The following is a 24,835-nucleotide window of genomic DNA, read 5'->3' as shown; positions in this document are numbered from 1 at the left end:
TGCAAAGCAATTTAGGGCCGGTTGCATCAAACCGCCTGTCACCGTTAAAGCATTCGTTTGATGTTGTATGGGAAGGTTAGACTTCTGCTGCGTTACGATGATGTGATGTCAAATGTGGTTGATGCAACTGGCCCTGGCCTAATATTAATTTGAACCGGATGTCCTAAGTTGACCGGTAGAATTTACTTTTCAACGATGATTTTGAATTACAAATGTGTTTTAAATTATACACGTCAAACTTTCGTGAGTCATATTCAAATAATTAATGAATCTACGGTTGTACTCACGTAATTATATCGCTATTGCTGCGACGTGTTTCGGGCCCCTTTGGAATTTGGTGTTCTAAATTGGTGTATTTGATGTTCTACATTTAGTATTTTTCTTGTGTTGGTGTGGTGATTTTTTTCTATTTCATTTATTTTGCTACCGAGCAAAATTTGTTTAACCTGCGTGCCATGAAATGAAACCCTGTCGTAACGCTGAAGATTCAACTTTTCGAACCACTCACTACGCACGATATTTTACCAATCCCAAGATCTTAGGACAGACAATTTAAGGGGTAAGAAAAACACTTGTGAATAAAGTCCTAAGAGTAGCAGCAATGACAGAGAAGGTGAGAGGATGTAGATTAGCAATGTGCATGGGCATGTAATGCGGAGGGATAAAAACAATGTTACAAATTGACTGGTAAATATTATGAAGGTGGATGGATACAAAGGTAGTTTAAGGCCTAAGACAGGATGGACGGACTGTGTAAAGAACGATATGAGAGTGAAAGGCATTAGTGTGGAAATGACGGTTGATAGAGAGGAATGGAAGATGATCTACTGCGCCGACCTCAAATAATGTGAAAATATGACTTGTAAACAATAATTACTCGTGCATTCCGTGTGGCGTCGAAATAGGGTTCATTAGGTAGGTAATGTATCTAGTAGGTAAATCGTATTTTTAGATAAGATGGAGCGTATCGCAAACAAACTGTCCTACAGTTTGGCGAAACTCAAATAATATGCTTGTGTACTTTGTCTTTTTTGTTCAAAAATTAAAAAAAAAAAGTAAAGTCTTTACTATACTGTAGTCTCTTGTTATAGTGAAGTTGCATTCACGTAGAGAATAATTCTCAATAATTATTACAATTACTTTCGCGCTCCGGCTGAGCAAGCTTTGTTTAAGAAATTTCATTCCATCTCAAAGAACCTCTAGTTAACGGGCCATTCTGAATTCTGCTTTTTCCGTTTTATTTAAAAAATTAATATTAAATATTATTGAACATTCATTCTCACACAGATTGACTGAGTCCCACAGTAAGCTCAAAAAGGCTTGTGTTGTGGGTACTCAGACAACGATATATTATAATATACAAATATACATAGAAAACATCCATGACTCAGAAACAAATATCTGTGCTCATCGCACAAATAAATGCCCTTACCGGGATTCGAACCCGGGACCGCAGCGTAGCAGGCAGGGTCACTACCGACTACGCCAGACCGGTCGGTCGGTGGTCGGGTTATTTATTGTTACAATTAGTATTAGTGCGCTTTTAACATTTTTTTACAGTCTTAATTTGTTTACTTGGACGATGAAAATAAATATCGAGTCTTGCATAAAGTAGGTATACGCTTTTGATCCTATTCAGTATCAACTAAAATTTCAATTTGACAGCGTTCAAACATTTTGAATCGTGGTCATCAGTAATTTTGCCACAATTAGCTACTCCCAATAATAACGTACAGTCACCGGCAATAATATCGAACAAAAACGAAGCTGCATAAATCTGACACCCTTTTTTGTGTCAAGAAATAATATTTGTCAGATATTTTTGCGTCCTTAAATATAGTCGATTAGACGATATTTTACTTCAGTTATTGTAAAAGGAAGAAATATGGGAATCTATATAATTACCAACTTTGTAAAACAATGATTTAAACTTTTTAAAATCGGCATAATTATTTTAACTCAATAATTATTTTTAAATTTTTTATTAGTCATAAGCGATTAAGTCCCGATTATAAAAATAACCACCAAATTTGTATCGGTACCATGACACATTTTATGGACGAGTTTGAAATAACCCACCTTTTGTCTACATCTTATTATTCTCATGTATATTAGCTTCTTGCACATTCCTCAGTAAACAACGCTCACGTTACAGAGGCGCTTGCATTTGTTTCGTTGCACTATAATTACCAATTGCACGAGTTGGTACATCACCAACAAATCGTAGTTCAAGTACTTTAAGAAATATACGCCTTGGAAGTTTCTTGCGCTGATATCTTCTCTAGGCAGAAGTGAAAGATAGATGTAGGTTTTGCTATTTAGGCCTAAGACAGGATGGGCAGACTGTGTGAAGAATGATATGAGAGTGAAAGGTTATGATTAGTATAGAAATGACGGCTGATGGAGAGGAATGGAAGATGATCTACTGCGCCGACCTCAAATAATGTGAAAAGATGACTTGTGAACAATAATTACTCGTGCATTCCGTGTGGCGTCGAAATAGGGTTCATTATTGCGAACAGATATACTGTCTGTAGGGACTGTAGGTAATGTATCTAGTAGGTAAATTGTATTTTCAGATAAGTACCTACATTGTAATCTATTAATTGAACACATTTTCACTTATTTTTAACCGACTTCAAAAAAGGAGGAGGTTCTCAATTCGACTGAATGTTTTTTTTTATTGTTTTTTTTTTTTGTATGTATGTTACTCGATATCTCCGAGGATCGTGGACCGATTTTCAAATTTTTTTTTTTGATCGAACGGGTATAACCCCGAGATGGTCCCATTGGCACCAAGTCGGGGTCTGATGATGGGATCTTGGAGAAATCGAGGGAACTCTTCAAATGTTATAGGCACATGTAATGTTCTTAGCGTATTTTTCAAAGGTACACCAGTATTTACGCCTGATGGTAGTAATTTTATGTGGCTGAGCTGATGATGGAAGGTCAACTCCTCAACGGTTAGGAGTTAAAGGATAATTCTTTCACTACTGTACATATATTCGGACTGATACATATAATATCACTAGGAACCACTAAAAATCAACAAATAAATTAACTTTTTAACAAAAAATAAAACCGCCTTCAAAAAAAGCGTGTTACAAAACACGGAGAAACTGAAAAGCCAAAAATAATAAACCTACGAATTCAGATTTCTTATCGGATTGCAATAATCTAAACATCCAAATTATAAACAAATCAATTATTTTTGGAGTCGGGGCCAGCCTGCGTATGGTTGGGTGGGGCAAACAGGAAATAGCAAGGCGACGAACAGGTCTGGTACCGACTACAAAAATAATTGATTTGTTTATAATTTGGATGTTTAGATTATTGCAATCCGATAAGAAATCTGAATTCGAAGGTTTATTATTTTTGGCTTTTCAGTTTCTCCGTGTTTTGTAACACGCTTTTTTTGTTGTTAAAATTTAATAAATTTAAGTAATTTAATTTGTATATCGCAAACTGATTTTGGTAGCATTTTTTTTTTTTTTTTTTTTTTAATTTAAATTTTTAAATTTTATTGATTTGGGAAACACACAGCATTAATAATACATATGTCTTACAAATTAAAGGTAGCTCACAAGCCAAAACAGTTTCCACTTTAAAGTTATACATGAGAAAGCTCTGAAATAGACATGCGTGAGATAAGTTCTTAAAAACAGAAACAACAGGTAATTTACTACAAAAATGCAACAAGACAACCAATTTTATCTGTGATAATAGAGAATATAGACAAAAAAATACAAAACAAAAAAAAATTACAAAACATTACTTACTAAATTTACCAAATATATAAAAATGAAGATAGTTAACATTCATTCAAACGTGCAAGAATTGCAATTGGTGCTTTTCCGAATTGCAGAAACAAACTTATACTGGTTGAATTGAAATAAGTCAATATGGGTATATGATTTATTATAAGTATTACAGGCTCTAGAAACATATTTATTGTTTACATATTTTTTACTACTAAACGGGATAGAAAACAAATTAGTGGAGCGAGTGCAAAAGCAAGGACAACGAAACGATATTTTACTTACGAGGTATTGAGAATCAATGACGTGACGTGATTTTTATATGCCAAAAGCTACAACTAATTACCTAGTTAATAATGAGTTATTGCTTATTATGTACGATATATTAACAATTAATATCTGGGCGACCGAGCTTCGCTCGGTTCCATTTTAATATATCACGTCTTTAGATAAAAAAAACTCTTATAAATACAAAAACAAAAAAAAAAACAAAAAACAAAAACTTAATTTCTGGCCGGGATTCGAAACTCTGACATCTACGATCTATCTGCGTACATTAGACCGACCTCGTACGACTGAGCTAAGCGGAATCGATGCGCGCGCGGCGAAATTAACGACCATATTTTACGTTTACAAACGCGAAAGAAAAACTCATGAAAACTCGAAAATTCGCGTTTTCCGGGATCTAAGGCTACGCTAGATCGATTTTTCACCCCCGAAAACCCCCACATAACAAATTTCAGCGAAATCGTTAGAGCGGTTTCCGAGATCGTCGGTATATATAAATAAATAAATAAATAAATAAATATACAAGAATTGCTCGTTTAAAAGTATAAGATTAACAATAAACGCAACATGATACGTTTCAAATGAGTTCGGTTTTAGTTACGGTTACAAATTGTGGTCGTTTATATTGTACGTCGGTTTCGGACATATTCATTTAATTATTACTTCATTAAAATGGCTAAAATATGCGGTGAACGGGTTTAAATCATAAAACAGAATTGTAATTTTTATCTCTCAAAATACTTGAATACATAACAAACACGTTTAGTTTTCTTTTTTGATGATCGGTCGGTTTATAATTATTTGATTATAATATTTATTTATTACTCTACATAATGACGTTATTTTATAATAAGCATGCATTATTTTTACAAAATGTAGCACTAAAACATAAAATATACATAGATACTTTACGTACATTTGTGTCATTTCACAAGAGTTGGCACGTTTTGAAAGTTGTTTAATAAGTACCTACATTATTGGAATGAACAAACAAAATCGAAATGAATGAATGTAAATGTTAATGTTTTATCCCTGGGTAGTCTTGATTATAGGTACAGTCACCGGCATAAATAAGTGATGATTTCTGTACCTTGTCGCTTTTAATCGTATGACAACTTCGTATAACATTTCAAACAAGACGTTAATGTGACAAGGTACAGAAATCATCACTTATTTATGCCGGTGACCGTACTACTGGCCTATACAGATACAGGTGTCACTCACACAATCAACATTTCGGTCATTCCAATCGTGCCAGCCTTCGTGACATGACCTATTCTCGCCGATTGTTACGAATTCTCGTAGAACACAAAGGTACTAAGGTGTAACTATGTATACATAGGTTTGTCTTTTTAACCGACTTCAAAAAAAGAAGGAGGTTTCAATTCGACTGATTTTTTTTGCCATAACCATTTGGAGCATTATCTTACAGGTCAAATAAAGCTTTTGCTCGACTAGGTCCTAAAGAAAAGGTCGAAAGAATGCAACGCGTCTTAGTCGATAGCACAAATAGTGCGCTGATTACGCCACGAAATAAGTATTGTATAAAGCCAACATTTTCGCCAAGTATCTCTGCTTTTCGAATTTTCAAGTTCTCAGCAAGAAACCTGAAATCACCAAACAAAGCAAAAACAATAATGTTTGCAACTTATTATGTACGAAACAATCTGGAGTAGCGGCAGGCAAAGTTGCATTCACAGAAGCTTATTTGAATACTTGATTGCGCATCCACTTCAAGAAAATAAACTAAATATTTTGCTTTAAAAAGCAATCTAATTTAAATTTTTTGTACTTTTTGCGAAGCTTGGCTGTGAAACTATTTTGAACTAAAAAATTGGGTTGTCTTTTGTTTTATTTAGAACAGTGGTGCGCAAACTTTTGCGTTGCGGGCCAAAAATTGAAGGGATTTTAAGAGGAGGACCAGATTTACACTAAATCTGCTGGCCATGCATATCTAAATTAAAAGAAGAAACTGACTGACTGACTGAATGATTGACTGACATATCACCGCACAGCCGAAACCGCAGGTCCTAATGATTCTAAATTTAGCACGTAGGTTCCCTATAGGGTGTAGAGGAGCACTAAGAAAGGGGTTTTCAAAAACACTTCTTATTGAGGTGAAATTGGGCTTCAAAGTTTGTATGGGAAAAAGCTAGTGACACATATATAGTATACCTATAGTTAATAAAAGCCTATTGTTCCAGATGTCCCGTCCTTGTCTACTGCTGCTGCTGGCAGCGTGTCTAGTCCACAGCTCCTACGGCCATGCACGCACGTTCACGCGTTGCCAGCTATCACGGGAGCTACTGCGGTACAACTTCCCAAGGAGCCTTATAGCGCAATGTAAGTGCCACGTTGCCAGTTCTACCGCTTTCTATGGGACCAGCTGTTCCGCAAGCAACCCGGGTACAGGTACAGCTTTCTTAGAAGACGCATAGCGTAGCTTTTGCGGCGTTGTCAGCACCACGGCTCTGCCTGCGTGTTCATATATTGCCACTTACAAATAGTGCGAAAAAACGGTTCGACGTGATAGCCTTTATCGCGGTACCGTGCTAGGCCGTCAGCTCTTCTGTGGATTTTCTTTCGTACTTCTTCCCAAGAAGCTCCACGGCACAGTGTAAGTACAAAACTACCTATATTGATTTGCAAAAGTTGAAACTGACTTTATATAGGTATTATGTCAATTTAAGGTTCAGTGTCAAAAATGTAAGTCGGTAGCATTTTAGAAACCAGTCCCCAATAAATTTTTGGTCACGGGACAGAAATTAGAGACCTCATTGACTATAATAATAATAATTCGGCCACGGCGACTGCTGTCAACTCCGGTGCTGTCGCTGATGTGCTCGCAAGTGGCTGACGAAACCAATCTTGGCGGTAAATGTTCGCGAACATTGCGGGCATGTGAGCACACCATTAACGTAGTTATATGCTATTGCCGCAGGTGGTCTGACTTTAATTTTGTCACGCTTGGCGTCAAGCTCTAAGCGCCTCCGAGATTCAAAACCGGCTACCTTAGTATTTATTGCAGTTCGCCATTCCGTACGCATGGTCGCCTGCTGCTCCCATCGCGAGGGTTCTATGTCACATTTTTTCATGTGACGCTTAAGCGCATCTTTGACTATAAACAGTACAGGTACCTCTGCACCCAACTGATGTTATTAGCATTACATTCTAATCATCTAGATCACGTTATCTACCATATCTTATCCCAAAACAACGTAATGGCTTGTTAGACGATTCCAGTTCCATCAAGCCTGTAATAGAATGACGTTAGTCACAATACAGTTGGCACATATCAAAGTTGCATTAACTGAGATGCGGCTCCCTGAGCGCACCCGCGGAAATGTCGAGAAAACCATTTATATGTTCCGTTTACGATCAATATTATCTTTAGTTTAGTTTACTGAAGATAATACTAATACATGTAGATGGACGGATAGTCCGGCGGTTCCTCTCTCTGCAGCCCTAACCACCGGCAGCTTTTGGGCCCTGCCCCGCAGCTGCTGGCGGCACCCTTGGTTTTTTTATACCTCTAATATGTTTATAAGGTAAAATACCCCATAATGGACGGTTATGTCATTATGGACAAAAAAACACAAATCCTTAAAAATAAGTATCTAAAATAAGTTTCTAAAAACTGACGGCTATGTACCATAAACTAGAGTTGTAGAGCTGTTTCATTTTGAAGTTTCAATTAATTCGGTTATTTCTGAAGGATTTGGCGACAAGATAAAATTCACCAGTTTACTGAAAAAAATATCAAGACGAATTCTTAGTAATGTTGCTAAGAGAGTTGAGTTCATGTATAAAATAATAAAAAAATAACGCACGGTGTAAAGCGCGCGGTTGTTTTATGCGATAAACGCTACGTTACTCGCAGTGCGATAGACGCAGATCATTTCAAGTCAGGTAATATAATTATAGACCATTGTTTTACGCGGTTAACGCAGCGGCAAGCGCAGCGTGAGACGCAATGCGTCAAACGCACATATAAAAATATTTTATCTTCATAGTTTATGTAAGGAGCACCCTTGTTTATTGCGTGAAACGTGTCCGTTCAGCGCAAGCGGTTAGCGCTTCTGCATATTCGTGTTGTTTTGTGCGTCTACCCACATTTGATGGAGGAAGAATAAATCACTTAGCATTACATCTCAACTCGGTTAATTGTGACATTAATTAATTATTAATTTCATCATTATGGCAAACTTAAAGAAACGTAAAATTATGCCATTTTCAAAGGAGGGTTATGAACTCCTGATTTATTTAATTAGAGATCGACCGGTTTTCTATACATAACATTACAAAAATATCCAACATCGCAACCGAAAGTTGATGGAAATTAGCGAAATAATCGAGAAGTCTGGTGAGTTTCTTAACTTAACACGTTCACCTGCTTGAAAGACTCTTTAAAACTAAATTCCAAAAATACCTTCTCAAGTAATCGCTGCGGTAATCGCAAACAATTTTAAAATATCGCTGCGAACGGAGCGTCAAACGCATAAAACAATATTGCACTATGTAGCTCCCACGTAAAAAAAATGACAATGCGCTCGCAGCAGCGTTTAGCGCATGCGTTTGCCGTAAAGAAAAGGGTGCCTTGTTTTGGAACGCAGACGCGTTAGACGCATCCGTTGATCGCATTCGTCTGACGCTGCGATTTCCGCATAAAACAACCGCGCGCTTTATCTTGAATGCGTTTTACGTACTGCATTAAGCATGAGATAAGGTATAAAACATACTAGTTTGTTGCTCCAAAGATATAAAGAAATGACGTTATTTTGCAAGTGTCCATTACTGGACCCGAAAAACTGCGTACCTCCTATGATGGACAAGGAACAATTTACAAAACCAAAATTTACAAGAAATAATCCTATGTTAAAATAACCCAAACTAATTGTATTTATGGTGTATAAAATTGACTCATCTCATTGCGTATCAGTTGGCTTTAAAAGTAAAATTTTAAACTTATTTCACTGTCCATAATGGAGGATCCATTACTGGAGAACTGCCGTCCATAATTGGAGAAAAAACAGCTAGTTTTAATTTTTTAACTATGAAGAAACCAATAAGAGTATCTATTCTGAAATACGCTTGAAATGTAAAAGAAGGATAGGACATTCAAGATTTAACACGCTTAGCCGTAGAATTTTTACATTTATCAGTGAAATATCAAAAACAGGCGATTTTTTTTCTTAAACTGTCCATGATTGGGTCCGTCACCTTAGAGGTATGTTTTTATATTGTTTTGTAAGTGGTTGTGTATTTTTTTTAATTCATATTATAAATAGTCTAGCCTAAGACTTAAAAACACAACTTTTTAGCTTCAACGGACGGAACTCATCAAGTTAGATTGCACTGATCAAGTCATAAAAGGCGTAGAATTAACATTCAGTACACATTCATGTCATACATTATTTTTTTTCACGTACCCTATGAGGAAATTATGTTCCAAAATATTATTTAACCTCAAAATTAATGATGCAGTGTGTCTTACAAAAAAACCAGTCTTCTTCCCTCCTATCAAGGAAGAAAGATATAAACACTAACAGCCGAACATTTATATAAACTAATATCGGATAGTTTTTTATTGTTCACATCGTGTTCACATCATTCTCCGGTAACACTTTGCTGGGACGTCAGTTTTCCGCGACCACGGCCAGTGCAGCTTGGCCGAAACTTTGGAAAAAAGGTAAAATAGGTAATGTTAGTTCATCGCGTTCGAGCTGTGTATGACTGTGTATAACTATGTGTACAAAGAGCGAGAACTTAAGACGATACGGTGGGGGTCAATTCTCCATACAAACGCTCTCGACTATTTCCTCCCTGGTTTTGAAGATAGAGCAATGATTTTTTCAACACAGATTGTTGTTATTTTTATCTGTGTCCTGTGTCGGACCATTTTGATTTTTTTGATTTTCTGCTTTTTAAAGATTTTAGAGCCAATCAAAAATGTCCAAAAACGGCCTTTTTCATTGTGGCGCAAAAAAAGGTGTGATACTCAAGATTGGTAACAAAAAGCTAAACGGTCCGACATAGATTATTTAATTGTTTATTAAATTTCGTTCCGATTGATTAAGTTTTGAAGGAGGAAAGAGTCGAGAGCGGAACCTCGATTTTAAAGATTTTTTTGAAATACCTATCTTTTGACTAAGTTGTTCTTAATGGACAATTTTTTTTTTCGATAAATCTAGTTTATAACACTTGTATATTTAACTAAAATTTCCAAGTTGAAAGGGGGGCTCCTTTCCAATTTAGCATTTTCGCTACCGTATCCTCTTAAAGGACGAAACATATCACTTTGATCTCTTCTAGCGGGAAAAAGAAGGTGATGCGAAATGTGATAAACATACTGAACGTATGATATAAACGAGACATCGTGAGTCGCCCGTCGCGAGTTGCATTTCGGCATTAGCCCGCTAATCAGCAGACTCGCGATTCCAGCAACTCACTCTACCAGGGAGCTACCAAGAAGTACTTATTGAAGCCGTGCAGTTTAAGGTCGAGAGAAAAGGACAGTTATACCAGTTAAAAAACCGTAGAAAGGACTTTTCATTTGAGGTCATAATGAACAACTTTCATTATGGGACCAATTCTGAAATCGCAAAGAAAATTGACTGTTTCATACATTTCCACTGTCATGATGCCGCTTATTTCTATGGAACAGCATTTTTTTTCTACCATCGGACTCTTAGACGCACGGCCGGTTTCCATCCTTACTTGGTAGATATTCCGCGAAAGCGCTTTGTTTCTTCTTTTCTTATGCGCACTGCCAAGGAGTGGAATTTCTTGCCGGCGGCTATATTTCCGAGCTCATATAATTCCTAGTTCAAATCAAGAGTGAACAGGCACCTTCTGGGCGAGCTCACTCCATCGTAGGCCACGCCTTTGCCTTTGGCTAGTCTGTGGCTGTGGCCAAGAGTAAGCCCATTTATAATTAAAAAAAAACAGATGGAAACTATGATTTGTTATATAATTTGATGTATTTACTTACGTCATAGCAATTATTAAATTTTCGATTATTAAATTATTGTATTAGGTTTTCAGATGTAATTTAGTTCTATTCGTAGGCTAATTTTCATACCGTTTTGTGGGTATATACCTATTTTTTTACTATTTTTGAATAATTTAAAAATTATTATGATAATTAAACAGAAGCGTTTCTTCTCTCCTCATTTTTACATTAACTTTAAACAATCAAATGTAAGGCCGAACGTAAACGAGTACCTACATCAAATCGCGTAAAATATTTTCAATGATATACAGGGAGGAAAATCAGGACCAAATTTGTATGAAAAACCGGTTTTTAGCGGTTGTTTGTTTTCCTCCTAATGAATCGCCGTACGATGAACAATGTCAACTAGCAGCTCCGAACATACTTTAGGCGTAGCTGTCGCTTGCTTCGAGGTTTTGCTGTTGTTGTTTTTTTTTTGGTACCTTTAGCTACCAAAGCGGTTTGTCAATGCGGACCCCAGGCTCCCATGAGCCGTGGCGAATGCCGGGATAACGCAAGGAGGATGATGAGGTACCTTTAGCTACAGAACTGGGTACGTAGCCGAATGGCACAAACGCTCACGAAACGCTCACGAAACGAAACGCTCGTAGATATCTATATCTATCGCTATTGCATATTGGCGCGACAGAGCCAGACTACCTTTCGCAGCGTTTCGTTTTCGTTTCGCATCGTAGAAATGCCATTCGGCTACGGCACCAGCAGTCTAGCCGAAATGACAATCTTTGACGCTATACGCCGATAGAAACGCAGTCTGGCTTTGTCGTGCCAATACGGAAGAGCGAAAGAGATAGATAGCTACAAAAAACGATATTATCGTAAACGTTTGTGCATTTGGCTACGTAGGTACGACCGTGGGAGTGGTTTTTTAAATGATGTGAAGAGTGATGATTGTTAGAAAAGTGGTGTTTGAAGAATCCTCCGAAAATCACAATTACTTAATCATATTTAGAGGTATATTTTTTGTGAGTTTACAAAAAATATTAGTTTTTAACATGACTTATTTATAAATGTTTTGTTGGAGAAACGACTGCGAGCGATACTACATATTTTTAAATGGCGGCCGGAGGTGTGAATATTTTAGTATCTTTTAATTTTAAAATAAGTGACGATGTTACCTACCAGCAGCGATCCATACAAGCCGATTCCCACCGGCTTGCCTAAAATTGATTACCAGTAAAGTACCTAATTTTAAGTTAGGTTTCTTTTTGCTCGGTGTTGCGTAGCAGAAATTTTCACCAGCCGCCACTGTTACCTACTCGTACATACTCTCAAACTACTATCACAGAATATATAATAGTACAAGTACAGAAGGCCTACTGCTTTGATGTTCACGACATGCCGCCTTTTTAAATGCCTACAAAATTCTTACAAAGAAACTAGCCGCACGTGCGCGGCGCCCGGCGATAGGGTTGCCTATGGATTAAAACGAATTAATACTAAGATAAAATGTTATACTATTATATTCAAGTTTTGGATACTTTTTAGGCATATATATTGTATTTACATAATTTTGTTTTTTCATATCAATTTACATAAGTTCCAACATCACAAGCCTTATTAAACCTTTCCGGGGGACTTAATCAATAGTAGATCTGTGTAAAAATATCCTATGGTATTTATTTTATTCATGATATCTATTTAACTAAGCATTACTAGTCATTCCACAGTCCACACGCGGACATCGTATATGAACCTTTAAAAAAAACTCGCGACGTAAAGTAGCATTAGAAAGTGCGAACGTGCGTTCCGTGAAAACGCGCGCCACCCCTGATTAGGCCGCGAACTCGCGGCCGCCTGTATGTACTTGTAGCGCGGCGATAGAATCGCGGAGTGAGCCGCCCCTAGTACTATCTCTCAAAGTGTTTGACTATACATATATCAGTGCAAAGTTAGCATGGTCGGAGTCTATTCAAACATCAGGAAATTCTCAAGTCAAATAGTGATTAGTTAGTTAATCAAAACACAAGTAAAGTCCGTAGCTCCGCTTCACCCATCAACCCACTATCAAGCAATTAGCACGGGCCCAAACTTGGACAATGGTCCCGCACAGAAGTTATACACGGTATATCAATAGTGGCTAAAATTTGAATAGTGAATAACCAACTTTGAAGATTAGATTAGGGTTACTACAATTTTGGTCTAGTTAGTAAATAAAACTACTCCAAAAAATTACCTACACCTTTCCCTTCCTTTCTTTCTTTTTTTATTAACAAAATACACAATGTACACAAGCACATAATTAAAGTTTCGCCAAACTGTAAAACAGTTTGTTGGCGACGCGCTCCATCTTATCTAAAAATAACAATCTACCTAACAGATACACTACCTGCAGCAGGGGCGGCTCACTCCGCGATTCTATCGCCGTGCTACAAGTACATGCCGGCGGCCGCGAATTCGCGGCCTAATCAGGGGTGGCGCGCGTGTTACGGAACGCACGTTCGCACTTTCTATTGTTATTTTACAATGCTAAGTTAAATAGACATCATGAATAAAATATGTACCATAGGACATTCTTACACAGATCTACTATTGATTAAGTCCCACGGAAAAGTTCAATAAGGCTTGTGATGTTGGAACAAACCAAAATACTGTATATATACCTAGAAAGTACCTAAGACTTTAATATAGTATTATAAAATTTTATCTGAGTAATTAATTGGTTTTAATCCATTAGGCAACCCTATCACCGGAGGCCGCGCACGTGCGGCTGGTTTCTTTGTAAAAATTGTTGTAGGCTATTAAGAAGGCGGTATTTTAAGAACATTAAAGCAGTGGGCCTTCTGTACTTGTACTATTATATATTCTGTGCCTACAGAGAGTACATCTGTTTCCAATAATGAACCCTATTTCGACGCCACACGAGTGTCCGTTTGAAAATGTTTTTTTTTTCTGTCCATTGACATACATATCCGATCCCGTTCCTAATGTAATACAGCTAAGGGCCACTTGCACCAACGAAAATGGAGCCACCATTTTATATGGAATTTGACAGATGACAGCGGGCACTAACCCTGGGTTAAGTGGTTGGTGCAAGTGATTTACTTTTCAGTTTACCTTGAGGAGTTTCTGTAAGATTGCCTCAAAACTATTTTTACCATTTATCATCCTCCTTGCGTTATCCCGGCATTTTGCCACGGCTCATGGGAGCCTGGGGTCCGCTTTGGCAACTAATCCCAATATTTGGCGTAGGCACTAGCTTTTACGAAAGCGACTGCCATCTGACCTTCCAACCCAAAGGGTAAACTAGACATTATTTGAATTAGTCCGGTTTCCTCACGATGTTTTCCTTCACCGAAAAGCGACTGGCAAATATCAAATGACATTTCGCACATAAATTCTGAAAAACTCATTGGTGTGAGCCGGGGTTTGAACCCTCGGCCTCCGGAACGAAAGTCGCACGTACTATCAGCTGCAAAAGCGCATGGCGAATTTATCGATGAATTCATTCATAATTTCTCCATGCACTTTTGCGGCTGGTAGTACTTACTGCTAGGCTACCAACGCTTCTATTAACTATGTTTACCATCACCACAGTATACAGTATCATAAAGAGTACTATCGTACAGTATGGCCACTCCCGCTCCCGCTGAAAGTGCCGCCCACCCCCTCTCGGTTACCTCACAGTTACTGCCTGTCAAAAACACGAATAGTCGACCTGTCATATTTCACTCATACAAGCATAGTACGCGTCCACCTACACGAGCTAAGACTGTGTGGTCTGTGTGCTAGGAATGCGCCTCTTTCAATATATTTGATCGCTAGTGTCCGAGGTGTGCCATTACCAACAATCATTTAAGTATACTTTTAACTCATCAAAATGTATAAGCTGCCTCACCTGTATATCAACCAATTAGCAACAGCTCAAACTTGCACAATGGTCCCGTACCGAAGTTGTACACGTTATATCAATAGTGGCTAAGATATGTTACTAACTTGCGGTTTGATCCGAACTTTGATAATTGTTAAAAAGCTCTAGAAGACCAGGATCGGGCGTATCAGTGCCAAAAGGATGGATTTTCTTAACATAAACGGCATTTTTATAAGGAACTTATAAATTCGACTTTACAACGATATCTAAGTATACTATTTCACTAGGAGCACAGATGGTGCTGCTTTCTCGCTCTGTTTGTTTTCATATGATTTCCCATATTTCGGACAATATAATATATGTATACCACTTTTTCATTTATAAAAAAAAAACGACAGAATCTGATGGGATTGCTTTGCGGAAAATTTTATTTTAGATTTTGACAATAATAAAATGAACTGAAATAAATGTCATAAATATACAAATAACCTAACCACACAGTTAAAATTTTGAAAAAACCCCCGACCGCGACCTAGTGGACCGATTTTCATGAAACATGGATAAGAACACTCCCGACTAACTCAGCTTTCAGACAAAAAAAAACTAAATCAAAATCGGTTCATCCGTTCGAGAGCTACGATGCCACAGACAGACACACACACAGACAGACAGACAGACAAACAGACAGACAGACAGACAGACAGATAGACAGACAGACAGACACTTCAAACTTATAACACCCCGTCGTTTTAGCGTCGGGGGTTAAAAACAAGTGACCAAGGCCTCCAAGTGTTCAAAGCTGGATTCGAACCAGCGACCACCACTCGGCCATTCGGACACGGGAGCAAGGGTCGAAATTTTCAAGTGCACGACACAATACAACAAAAATACAAATTAAATTATTTTCTATGAGAATAAATTAATTTGTTCTAAAAATCAGGAATAATAAAATGTACGTTGATGAATCCGTAATCGTTAATTGTAACCAACTAGTTTCTGACATCGTTAAAAATAGCACCAAAACAAAATTATTCCTCTGTAAATGTGCCACTTAAATGAAAACAACACAATCGATTATGATAATAACCGACTTTTGATTCTCGAGGTCGGATTCATTTAAATAATTCAGGATTAGCACACCACGGCTGTACAGTATCAATTATACCGTCTCTGTTAACAATTTTAAACTCACTGATTTATATGTATATTAATACGTAAGGACGTGGCATACGGGCTCCAGCACAGTGAGGTCAGTAACATCGCCGTGCGATTCGAGCCAAGCGACCAATTGAGCGCTAGATGTGAAATCATCGACCAATAGCGTTGTAGCGTTTCATTGGCGTATCAAATGAGAATGTTCAGTCTAAATTATGCGAATTACCGTTAGGGCTCATTTAAACGGTGTGACATCTCGCATGCGATCTTCATTAAATTGTGGTATTTAATGCTGGCTGTGGCAATTTAATAATGGCTGAATTGTATGTGTTCTCCACTCAACAACTCAATGTAACTAAAATTCCATGAGAGTTCGTGCGCCATCTAAGAGCTTTTTCACATTATCCGATCCGATTTCGGATGTAAGAGGGATGTCAAAAATGGCGCCTTTAAATCATCGAATCAGATAATTTGAAAACTCACTAAATGGACCCTCGGCCTCGTCCATAATTTTGAAATCTTTGTTTAAACGTAAATGAAAGGGATCTCAGAATGTTTTGTCATCTGAATGCCCCTTTTTATGCTAATAAGCCCTAAGGCCGACTTCAGTCTTATTAAGGTCGCCAATTCATTCGGTTTGCGGCTTTATTTTAATGTTATTATTTTGAATTAAGAATTCGGAAGTCAGGGAATTTAATTTGGTTAAACAAGTGGTTTGTTTTGGTGTCCGTGTTCGGGATTTTTGCGGGAGTGAGGAATTTCTGAAATATGCTGGGCTTTTGTGGATTATTTGGTAATCTTTGTGGATTTCAGAAGAGTTGCATTAGATATTATGTAAGATTTTTAACCCCCGACGCAAAAACGACGGGGTGTTATAAGTTTGACGTGTCTGTCTGTTTGTCAGTCTGTCTGTGGCATCGTAGCTCCCGAACGGATAAACCGATTTAGATTTCGTTTTTTTTTTGTCTGAAAGCTGAATTAGTCGGGAGTGGTTTTAGCCATGTTTCATGAAAATCGGTCTACTATGTCGCGGTCGGGGGTTTTTTCATAATTTTAATTTTGTGGTTAGGTTATTAATGTAACGTTTAAAAAAATTGTTTGCCCAGTAAGATGCCCCATTGTTATTTTCATTGTTTTTTTATCAATAGCAATATGACACTGTAGATAATACGCCATAATATTCTTATTGTTTCAAAAATATTTTTTATTTATCTATTGAAATGTTACCAGGGTGGCTAGCCGAATGGCACAATCGCTCACGAAACGCTCACGAAACGAAGCGCTAGTAGATATCTATCTCTATCGCGCTTGCGTATTGGCGCGACAGAGCCAGCGGCGTATCGCTTTCGTTTGGCGTCGGAGAAATGCCATTCGGCTACGGGGCCAGGCAAGAATAACAGAAGTAAGCAGTTATTTCAATACACATTTGAACCAAATCCGTTTCATAAGTTTTGTTTTGTAATACAATATTAACTATTCAAACAAGAAATTGAAACAATTCGGCGTGATTGATATAAACATTGGTACCAAATTTCAGCTTTCTAGTCCTAAGTCCTAACGGTCACTCAGATTATCCGCGGACGGACGGATAGACGGACAGACATGGAGAAACTATAAGGGTTTCTAGTTGACTACGGAACCTTAAAACGACCTCTTATAAATGAAGCGCTTACATACGAGTATTCAAATTATATAACCCGAAAGTGTATGTCAAACGCTGCATAACCACTTCTCCACCTTATCATACATTAGCATCATACACGCGCTCATACAAAATTCAAATCAAACGGAGAGGAGTCAGCAATCAACGCCGAAAGGGTACACTGCTATCTGAATGCATGTACTTCTTCCACAGATGTTTATGTTAATAGACCTCGCGTGGCTGTTCTCAATAAATATCAAATGGTGATGAGAAAAATACAATAGGTAACTGAATGTAACCTGTATTAGCTAATAACCGTTTATTTTTATCTGTCATGTTGACGTATGTAATTTGTGAGAAAAAAAAACACATTTTATATAATTAGCATTCATAAAAAAATCGACGATGTCTAGATTAAGGAAAATAACAATAATCACAAAATATGTTACGATGTGATAGTGCTCTCTAAATTATTTTTCTTACTGCACCCACATTCGCGAATTTCTGTTTTGCCCTATGGTTGACTGGTAGAGAATGCCTTAAGGCATTAAGTCCGCCATTTGTACTTCTTTTTTTATTGTGCAATAAAGTTTAAATAAATAAATAGTTAGTAAGATTGCATTATGATGAGATCTGCACTGGAACTCACGCTGTCTCTGTCAAGTAGAGAGGTATATTTCAATAATACGAGAATGGCCGCCGAGTTTCTTGCTGGTCCCATAGTGGATACCCCCTCCAACTGAGGGGGGACTGAAATCTTCTCGAGGCTGAGGCGTAGGGTTAGAACCGGCGTAGCTTTATTTGACGTTCATAAGCGCATTGTAAAATGCCTACTTGGAAAATAAATATTTCAATTCATTTTATTTCAAATTAACTAGTGTAATGCACAGTAAAAATATTCCCTACGGCCGCTTACGTAAGCACCGGTACATAACCAGTTGCAATATTCAACGAAAGAAGATCCAACAGATTCAACTCTTATTATACAATAATTGCATTCAAAACTCTATTAAAACGTTATTTAAAAGAACATTGAATTTATAACAATCAATATTGGAATCATGAAAACTTTGTCCGCCACTTGGATTTTTTTTTTAAATTCCATTGAACGATCTAACTTGTAGAAATGTCTGTGGCACCTATTTACATAGAAGACACCGGGTAGGGACGCCTAAAGCGTGTCTGGCAGACACCTTAGTGCTCCAGACTAAGACTTAGTGCACCAGCATGCACTAGCTGGCTGGTGTCACATAAATTGCTGTTTAATTTGAGCTAACACGGCCATTTTAGTAACAGGGCGCTTTGTATGCAGGTTGACGGTTAAACGAGGTTATTTTCACGTTACATATCAAGTCTACGGGGAATTAATATTAACAAGTATAGAGTTCCGTAGTTCCATTATTTGCGGCTGCCGTCAATTTTTGATAAACTTTCTACTAAAGAATTAAAAAGTAAGGATAAGACTATTAAATAATGATTTTAACAAAACATTCTCGTTTGATGCGCCTAGGTATAACGCTGCCACTAGATTGGTTAACAAGTTCTGTTCACGCACGCGCATGATTCATTTACCGCATAGAATTAATTAAACAAATTAAACGCTTTGGTTTTAGAACACATTTCGATCCGGACAGGCACGCATGGTCGCGTGATAATTTCAGGAAACTAGGGACCCACCGATAAAGTTTATCAAAGTAGTGTGCTACGCCTCCAGGAGAACGCAAATTCGTGTCTTGTTCAAATCGCCTTGTTGAATAATATCCTTCAAGTGTTTTTTTTTTCGCAGGGGTATGCGTGATCGAGCATGCGAGTGGCCGGACGACGGAAAAAGTGACCAACCACAACAACGCTTACATTAGCTATGGACTGTTCCAAGTAAGTCTCTTCTATTATTACAATAAACGCTTTTATATTTCTCCTAGGATTTTACATTTTTTTCCTTTGTACTTTATCCTAATCAGAACAGTTCAACTAAACATTTTCGTCAGATGCGCCTTGGTGGAAAACTACAACACAATTTTGTTGTTGAGTTCGTGTCACACGCACTATTGGTCGCGTTGACTGCACGCTTGAAACGCATTACTGGCGTTACTTTTGGTATGCGTTTCACCCGTATGCCACATCCTTATGAAGTCCATATAAGTCAATGACGGTCTCATTCATGGGGTTACCATTATTATTGTAACATTTTACATTACTATTTACACTACATATGATTACTTTTTATTGAACACCTCAATTGAATACAGCAATACATAGGAAAATAGCGACACAAAGGTAAACAACAGGCGGTATTAGCTAAAGGACGATCTCTTCCAGTCAATGAAAAATTAACATTGTCCGTAGGTGCCAGGAAAATCAAATAGTTAGGTCTTTACCAGCACTAAGTCAAAAGGCTACAATTCATTAACATTTGGACATTCTAAATGCACAATACGCAAACATTTCATATGCATCGCGACCAAATCCTAAATTAAGAACGCTCATTACGCGAATGAGTAATACGAGTTTGAACGAGTAGACGTTTGTGTGTAAAATTAAGCAAAGTTCTATAGTTTTTTTTACACTAAAATAAGTACTATGAAAAAATTTAAAATATGTTAGTGTACATTTTTTATGAAAACAAAACTTAGTTATGTTCGTACCCATATGATTTTTGTATTATAAATGTCATGTAAGCATATCGGTAGCAAAAAAATATGCACCAGTTAGGAATAAATTATGTGTTTCATAGATTTAGATTTAGATTTAGATTTCTTTATTTCATGATAAAAATTACACTATAAATTTGTTACATGCCAAAGTTATGTTTATCTTCTCATCATGATCGTCGAAAATTACATTATAAATTGAAAATAATAAAATGAATATTTTCTCCCAATAAGGATCGTCATTTACAAATAGAAATACACAAAACACAATAAAATTAAGAAATGAAATAAAATCCGAAGTCAGTGTAATCAAATGCATGCTATCACAAATTCAATTCCATGTACTCATTTACAGAGTACAGAGGGTTATCTAACAAAAGGTTTCTCAATTTGCGCTTAAATGCTTCGTCATATGGCTCATTCCTAAGATCGGCAGGTAAGTGTTCGTAGTAAGTAGGGCCGATGACACGCGGGTTCTTTCTTGAAAGTGCCATGCGACGGGGGACTGTTCTCAGACGGCCTGTAGCTCGAAGCTGTTTGCCCGGACAGGCAACGCGAGCAAATTGAGATATGTTTTTCCTAACAAATAACAGTATATCAAACATATATTGTGCGTAGTGCGTCATTATATGTTGAGAAATAAAGAGCACTACTATGATTTCACTATTTTACTTTTAAACTGGTGTAATATATAGCGTGTAAGCGTAATACGGGTGAATAATAAAATTAAAGCAGGCATAGAAATCATCAGTGTTATTATTAAATTGAGAGCTGTTTTGGAGTTACTCTTAATTTGCATTTTTGAAAAAATTCTCAGTGGCAATTTTACCAAAAATATATCATTATTCTCTATTCAGAAACCATAACAACATAAAAAATATACAGCGTGTAAGCGTAACGGCTGAATAATAAAATTAAACCAGGCATAGAAATCATCATTGTTATTATAAAATTGAGAGCTGTTTTGGAGTTACTCTTAATTTGCATTTTTGAAAAAATTCTCAGCGGCAATATTACCAAAAACATCATTATTTTCTATTCAAAAACCATAACAACAAACAGTTTCAAATCCTCTTATAAAACTACAAGAATAAATTCAAAAGTTGTCTGTCGTGTCGTAGTTGAAACGTTGGCTCGCTGACTCCCCACGCGACTTTCTTCGACCTGCCGGGCTATTATGCTTGCAATTTTATCACTTATCAACGGGGATAAGACACCTGTCACTCTCACACTGACATACTTGCCAGGACGTGACGGATGCTTTATCCATGCGGATAAGTGATAAAAGTGCAAGCACCATAGGGCAGCTAACGCATTTCAGTTTTCTTTTATACTATAGATCAATAGGAAACTTCAATTGAAATTCAAACTTACCGGCGCTTGCTGGCTTTGCGAAGTTTTGTGGCAAACGACCGCTTCGTCTATGGTCTTATTTCGTTATCTTATTTGTCCATTATTCTATCACACATTATCAGATATTATTAACATCGTGAGGAAACCGAACTAATTCCGGTAAGGCCTAGTTACCCTTCGGGTTGGAAGGTAAGATGGTGGTCGCTTTCGTAAAACTAGTGCCTACGCCAAATCTTGGGATTAGTTGTCAAAGCGGACCCCAGGCTCCCATGAGCCGTGACAAATGCCGGGATAAAGCAAGGAGGAGGATTTGACCATTATTCCGATTTATCTACATTGTGATCTATACACCATCCTGTCTTATCATCATTTATTTTAATAGGTAAATAGCAGGAAAATTACAAATGGTGGATTTAGTTACAAATTGGAATTATCTACCATTCAACCATAATATAAGTTGATGCATGAGAAAGCAAATATCAAAAAGTGAACTGTGAAGTCAGTGCTAATTATTATATGGTAGTAAACCACATTCCTATATGGTCGACATTATTCGTTTATGGTTCACAGTACAAGCATCTCAGCTAGCACTGCAAAAGTCAACTATGCCTGTGTTAGACGCTATTTTATGCATAGAAGGCAGTTAGTAAAAAGGATTGCAAAATTAATAATGATAAGTTAGTAAGGTCATAATTTAGAAATTATATGCTGAACAAATAAAAAGAGCGAACAAACAATATAGTCTTAAAGATTACTTTCAGCTTGTAAAATGAAATAAAATGTATTGCATGCTAGTTTTCATCTTATATAAACATACAATTTATGGCAAATAAATAAATGGAACAATGACAAAACAGGATTATGTTCGAAACAGCCTCCCTTTTGTAAGCAACTTGGCTGTGGCACTCCCGTGCACGTCGATGAGAGATTGCGTCACGTGCGGCGGTGGACGCGGCGTCGTGATTAGAACGCTAAATCACGCTGAATCACCCCGAATCACGCTAATGTACGGCACAATATACTTGATGCTTGTCACTGCTTTAAATTCTGGCATATACAAATCACGATTTGATTGTCACTGATAAGTTTACATATGCAATTACAATTTTGAGTAGTAGTAGTAGTAACTCTTTATTGTACAAAAACACGTTGAGATGTGAAGTACAAAGGCGAACTTATCCCTTTGAGTCTCTTCCAGTTAACCTAAGAAGAAGAAATAAAACTATGGAAACGGATTAAATCGCGTACAATTTTTCGTTTTTTTTTCCTCAGTCACCCGTTGACCACGAACGCTGTAAAGAGTTCGAAACGTCGGGATGATTTTTAAATTCATTATACGCGATTTAATTCGTTTCCATAGTTTTATTTCATGAGTAACTATCGCGGTAACCGAAGACAATACTAAGAAGAAGAGTTAACTTAAGTAATCCATTTTGTCACAAATTCTTGGAGACTTTCACAGGAGTACAGGCAGCTCGCAGGTATACACGATGATTGCAGAGACGACGTCAACGTATACTATACACAGTGTAACATAAATAAACCGAATAATTTTAACAGCGTATTCCTCGTCGTCATTAGAAGACTACAATGTCATATAAACTATAGAAATAGAAATGTTTATTTGCTAGAATACGTCACAATTTAGGTCTTAAAAAATAGATACAGAATCAGTATTCAGTCGACATAAAGCCAACATGCAAAGTGTTTGTATATTACATTCCGTAACGGTACATCAGGTACATGCATATCATTTTAATAGTCTAAATCCTTATATATAAAACAATTTCATAGTAATTATAAATAAAATAAAATCTTAATTTACACATGAATTATTACTATTCTGGATTTCGCCTACTTTCAGAGTTAGAAGCATAAAAAAGCAACAATGACTTATTATTTCTCAGAACCAAATGCTGTTTTTAACCCCCGACGCAAAAACGACGGGGTGTTATAAGTTTGACGTGTCTGTCTGTGTGTGTGTCTATCTGTCTGTCTGTCTGTCTGTTTATCTGTCTGTGGCATCGTAGCTCCCGAACGGATGAACCGATTTCAATTTAGTTTTTTTTTATTTGAAAGCCGAGTTAGTCGGGAGTGTTCTTAGCCATGTTTTATGAAAATCGGCCCACTATGTCGCGGTCGGGGGTTTTTTTCAAAATTTTAATTTTGTGGTTAGGTTATAATGGCAATTATGCCGATATCGGACATAATCTAACTATCCTCGTTGATAGATATCAAAAAGTGGTGTAAATATATATATATGTTTATTTTTATTATTATATTTATATATATATATATATATATAAGTTTATCTTGAATATTGTATAGTTTAATATTCATCTATCCATAGTTTAGGTTACAGTTTCCTTTTCCTTCTTTTTATTAAGACACTGCACCTACTTAATCTTTCTGGTTTAGCCCATTGGTTGACTGATAGAGAATGTCTTGAGGCATTAAGTCCGCCATTTGTACCTTATTTTGTTGTGCAATAAAGATTAAGTAAATAAATAAATAAATAACAAATAAAAAAGTAAACATTATAACATTTAATTTTTATCTTCATTTTGCCCTCATAAATGCGTATTTAAAATCTTTCGGTTTCCTAATGTTACACCGTATATATAAGTAGTATCAAAACCAGTTAAAACTGTAACCAACTGTTGAATCTGAATACGTTTCCCGACTGCCACCTCAATTTTTCGAGTTTATACAATCTTTGAAAGGCAAGGCGTCTTTGATCTAATTGCAGTGACTGGACTTCATTTTAAGTTATCAAGACTTAACCAGTCCGTTAGGGATATTTGTTTATGACTCTAAGGGTCGGTTGCACCAAACCGTCTGTCACCGTTAAAGCGTTCGTTAAATTTTATTCTATGGGAAGTTCCATAGACGTCTGCTGCGTGACGATGATGTGTCTGTCAAATGTGGTTGATGCAACTGGCCCTAAGTAGAGGATACTCCGAGAATCACTATATTATATAAAAGTATTCATATATATTCATATTCATCTTTATTTGTATTAAGCATACATATAAAGTACAAGTACTATTGCAGCCATTATACATATTTATTATTGAGCTGCCAAGATGACAATCGCTCGCTTCGGCATGTATAGCGATAAACATTTGGCTAAGCACCCAGTACATTATGTACAGCGCTAATTATATC

The 24,835-nt window shown here is 36.9% G+C and overlaps 2 protein-coding genes across 2 annotated transcripts in view; one reads left to right on the top strand and one right to left on the bottom strand.

Annotated features, from left to right (window-relative positions):
- LOC125234653 (leucine-rich repeat-containing protein 15) overlaps positions 1–24,835 on the bottom strand; it is a 222,547-nt gene that overhangs the window by 80,922 nt on the left and 116,790 nt on the right. The window lies entirely within an intron of this gene.
- LOC125234672 (lysozyme-like) overlaps positions 1–24,835 on the top strand; it is a 98,126-nt gene that overhangs the window by 9,195 nt on the left and 64,096 nt on the right. Inside the window, exons 2-3 of the mRNA XM_048141016.1 lie at positions 6,251–6,389; positions 19,450–19,538. Of these exons, the coding sequence (XP_047996973.1) occupies positions 6,251–6,389; positions 19,450–19,538 (228 nt within the window). The remainder of the gene's footprint in view (positions 1–6,250; positions 6,390–19,449; positions 19,539–24,835) is intronic.

This window comes from Leguminivora glycinivorella, chromosome 2 (assembly GCF_023078275.1).
Source record: "Leguminivora glycinivorella isolate SPB_JAAS2020 chromosome 2, LegGlyc_1.1, whole genome shotgun sequence".
NCBI lineage: Eukaryota > Metazoa > Arthropoda > Insecta > Lepidoptera > Tortricidae > Leguminivora > Leguminivora glycinivorella.
This window is presented reverse-complemented; position numbering and strand designations above follow the sequence as displayed.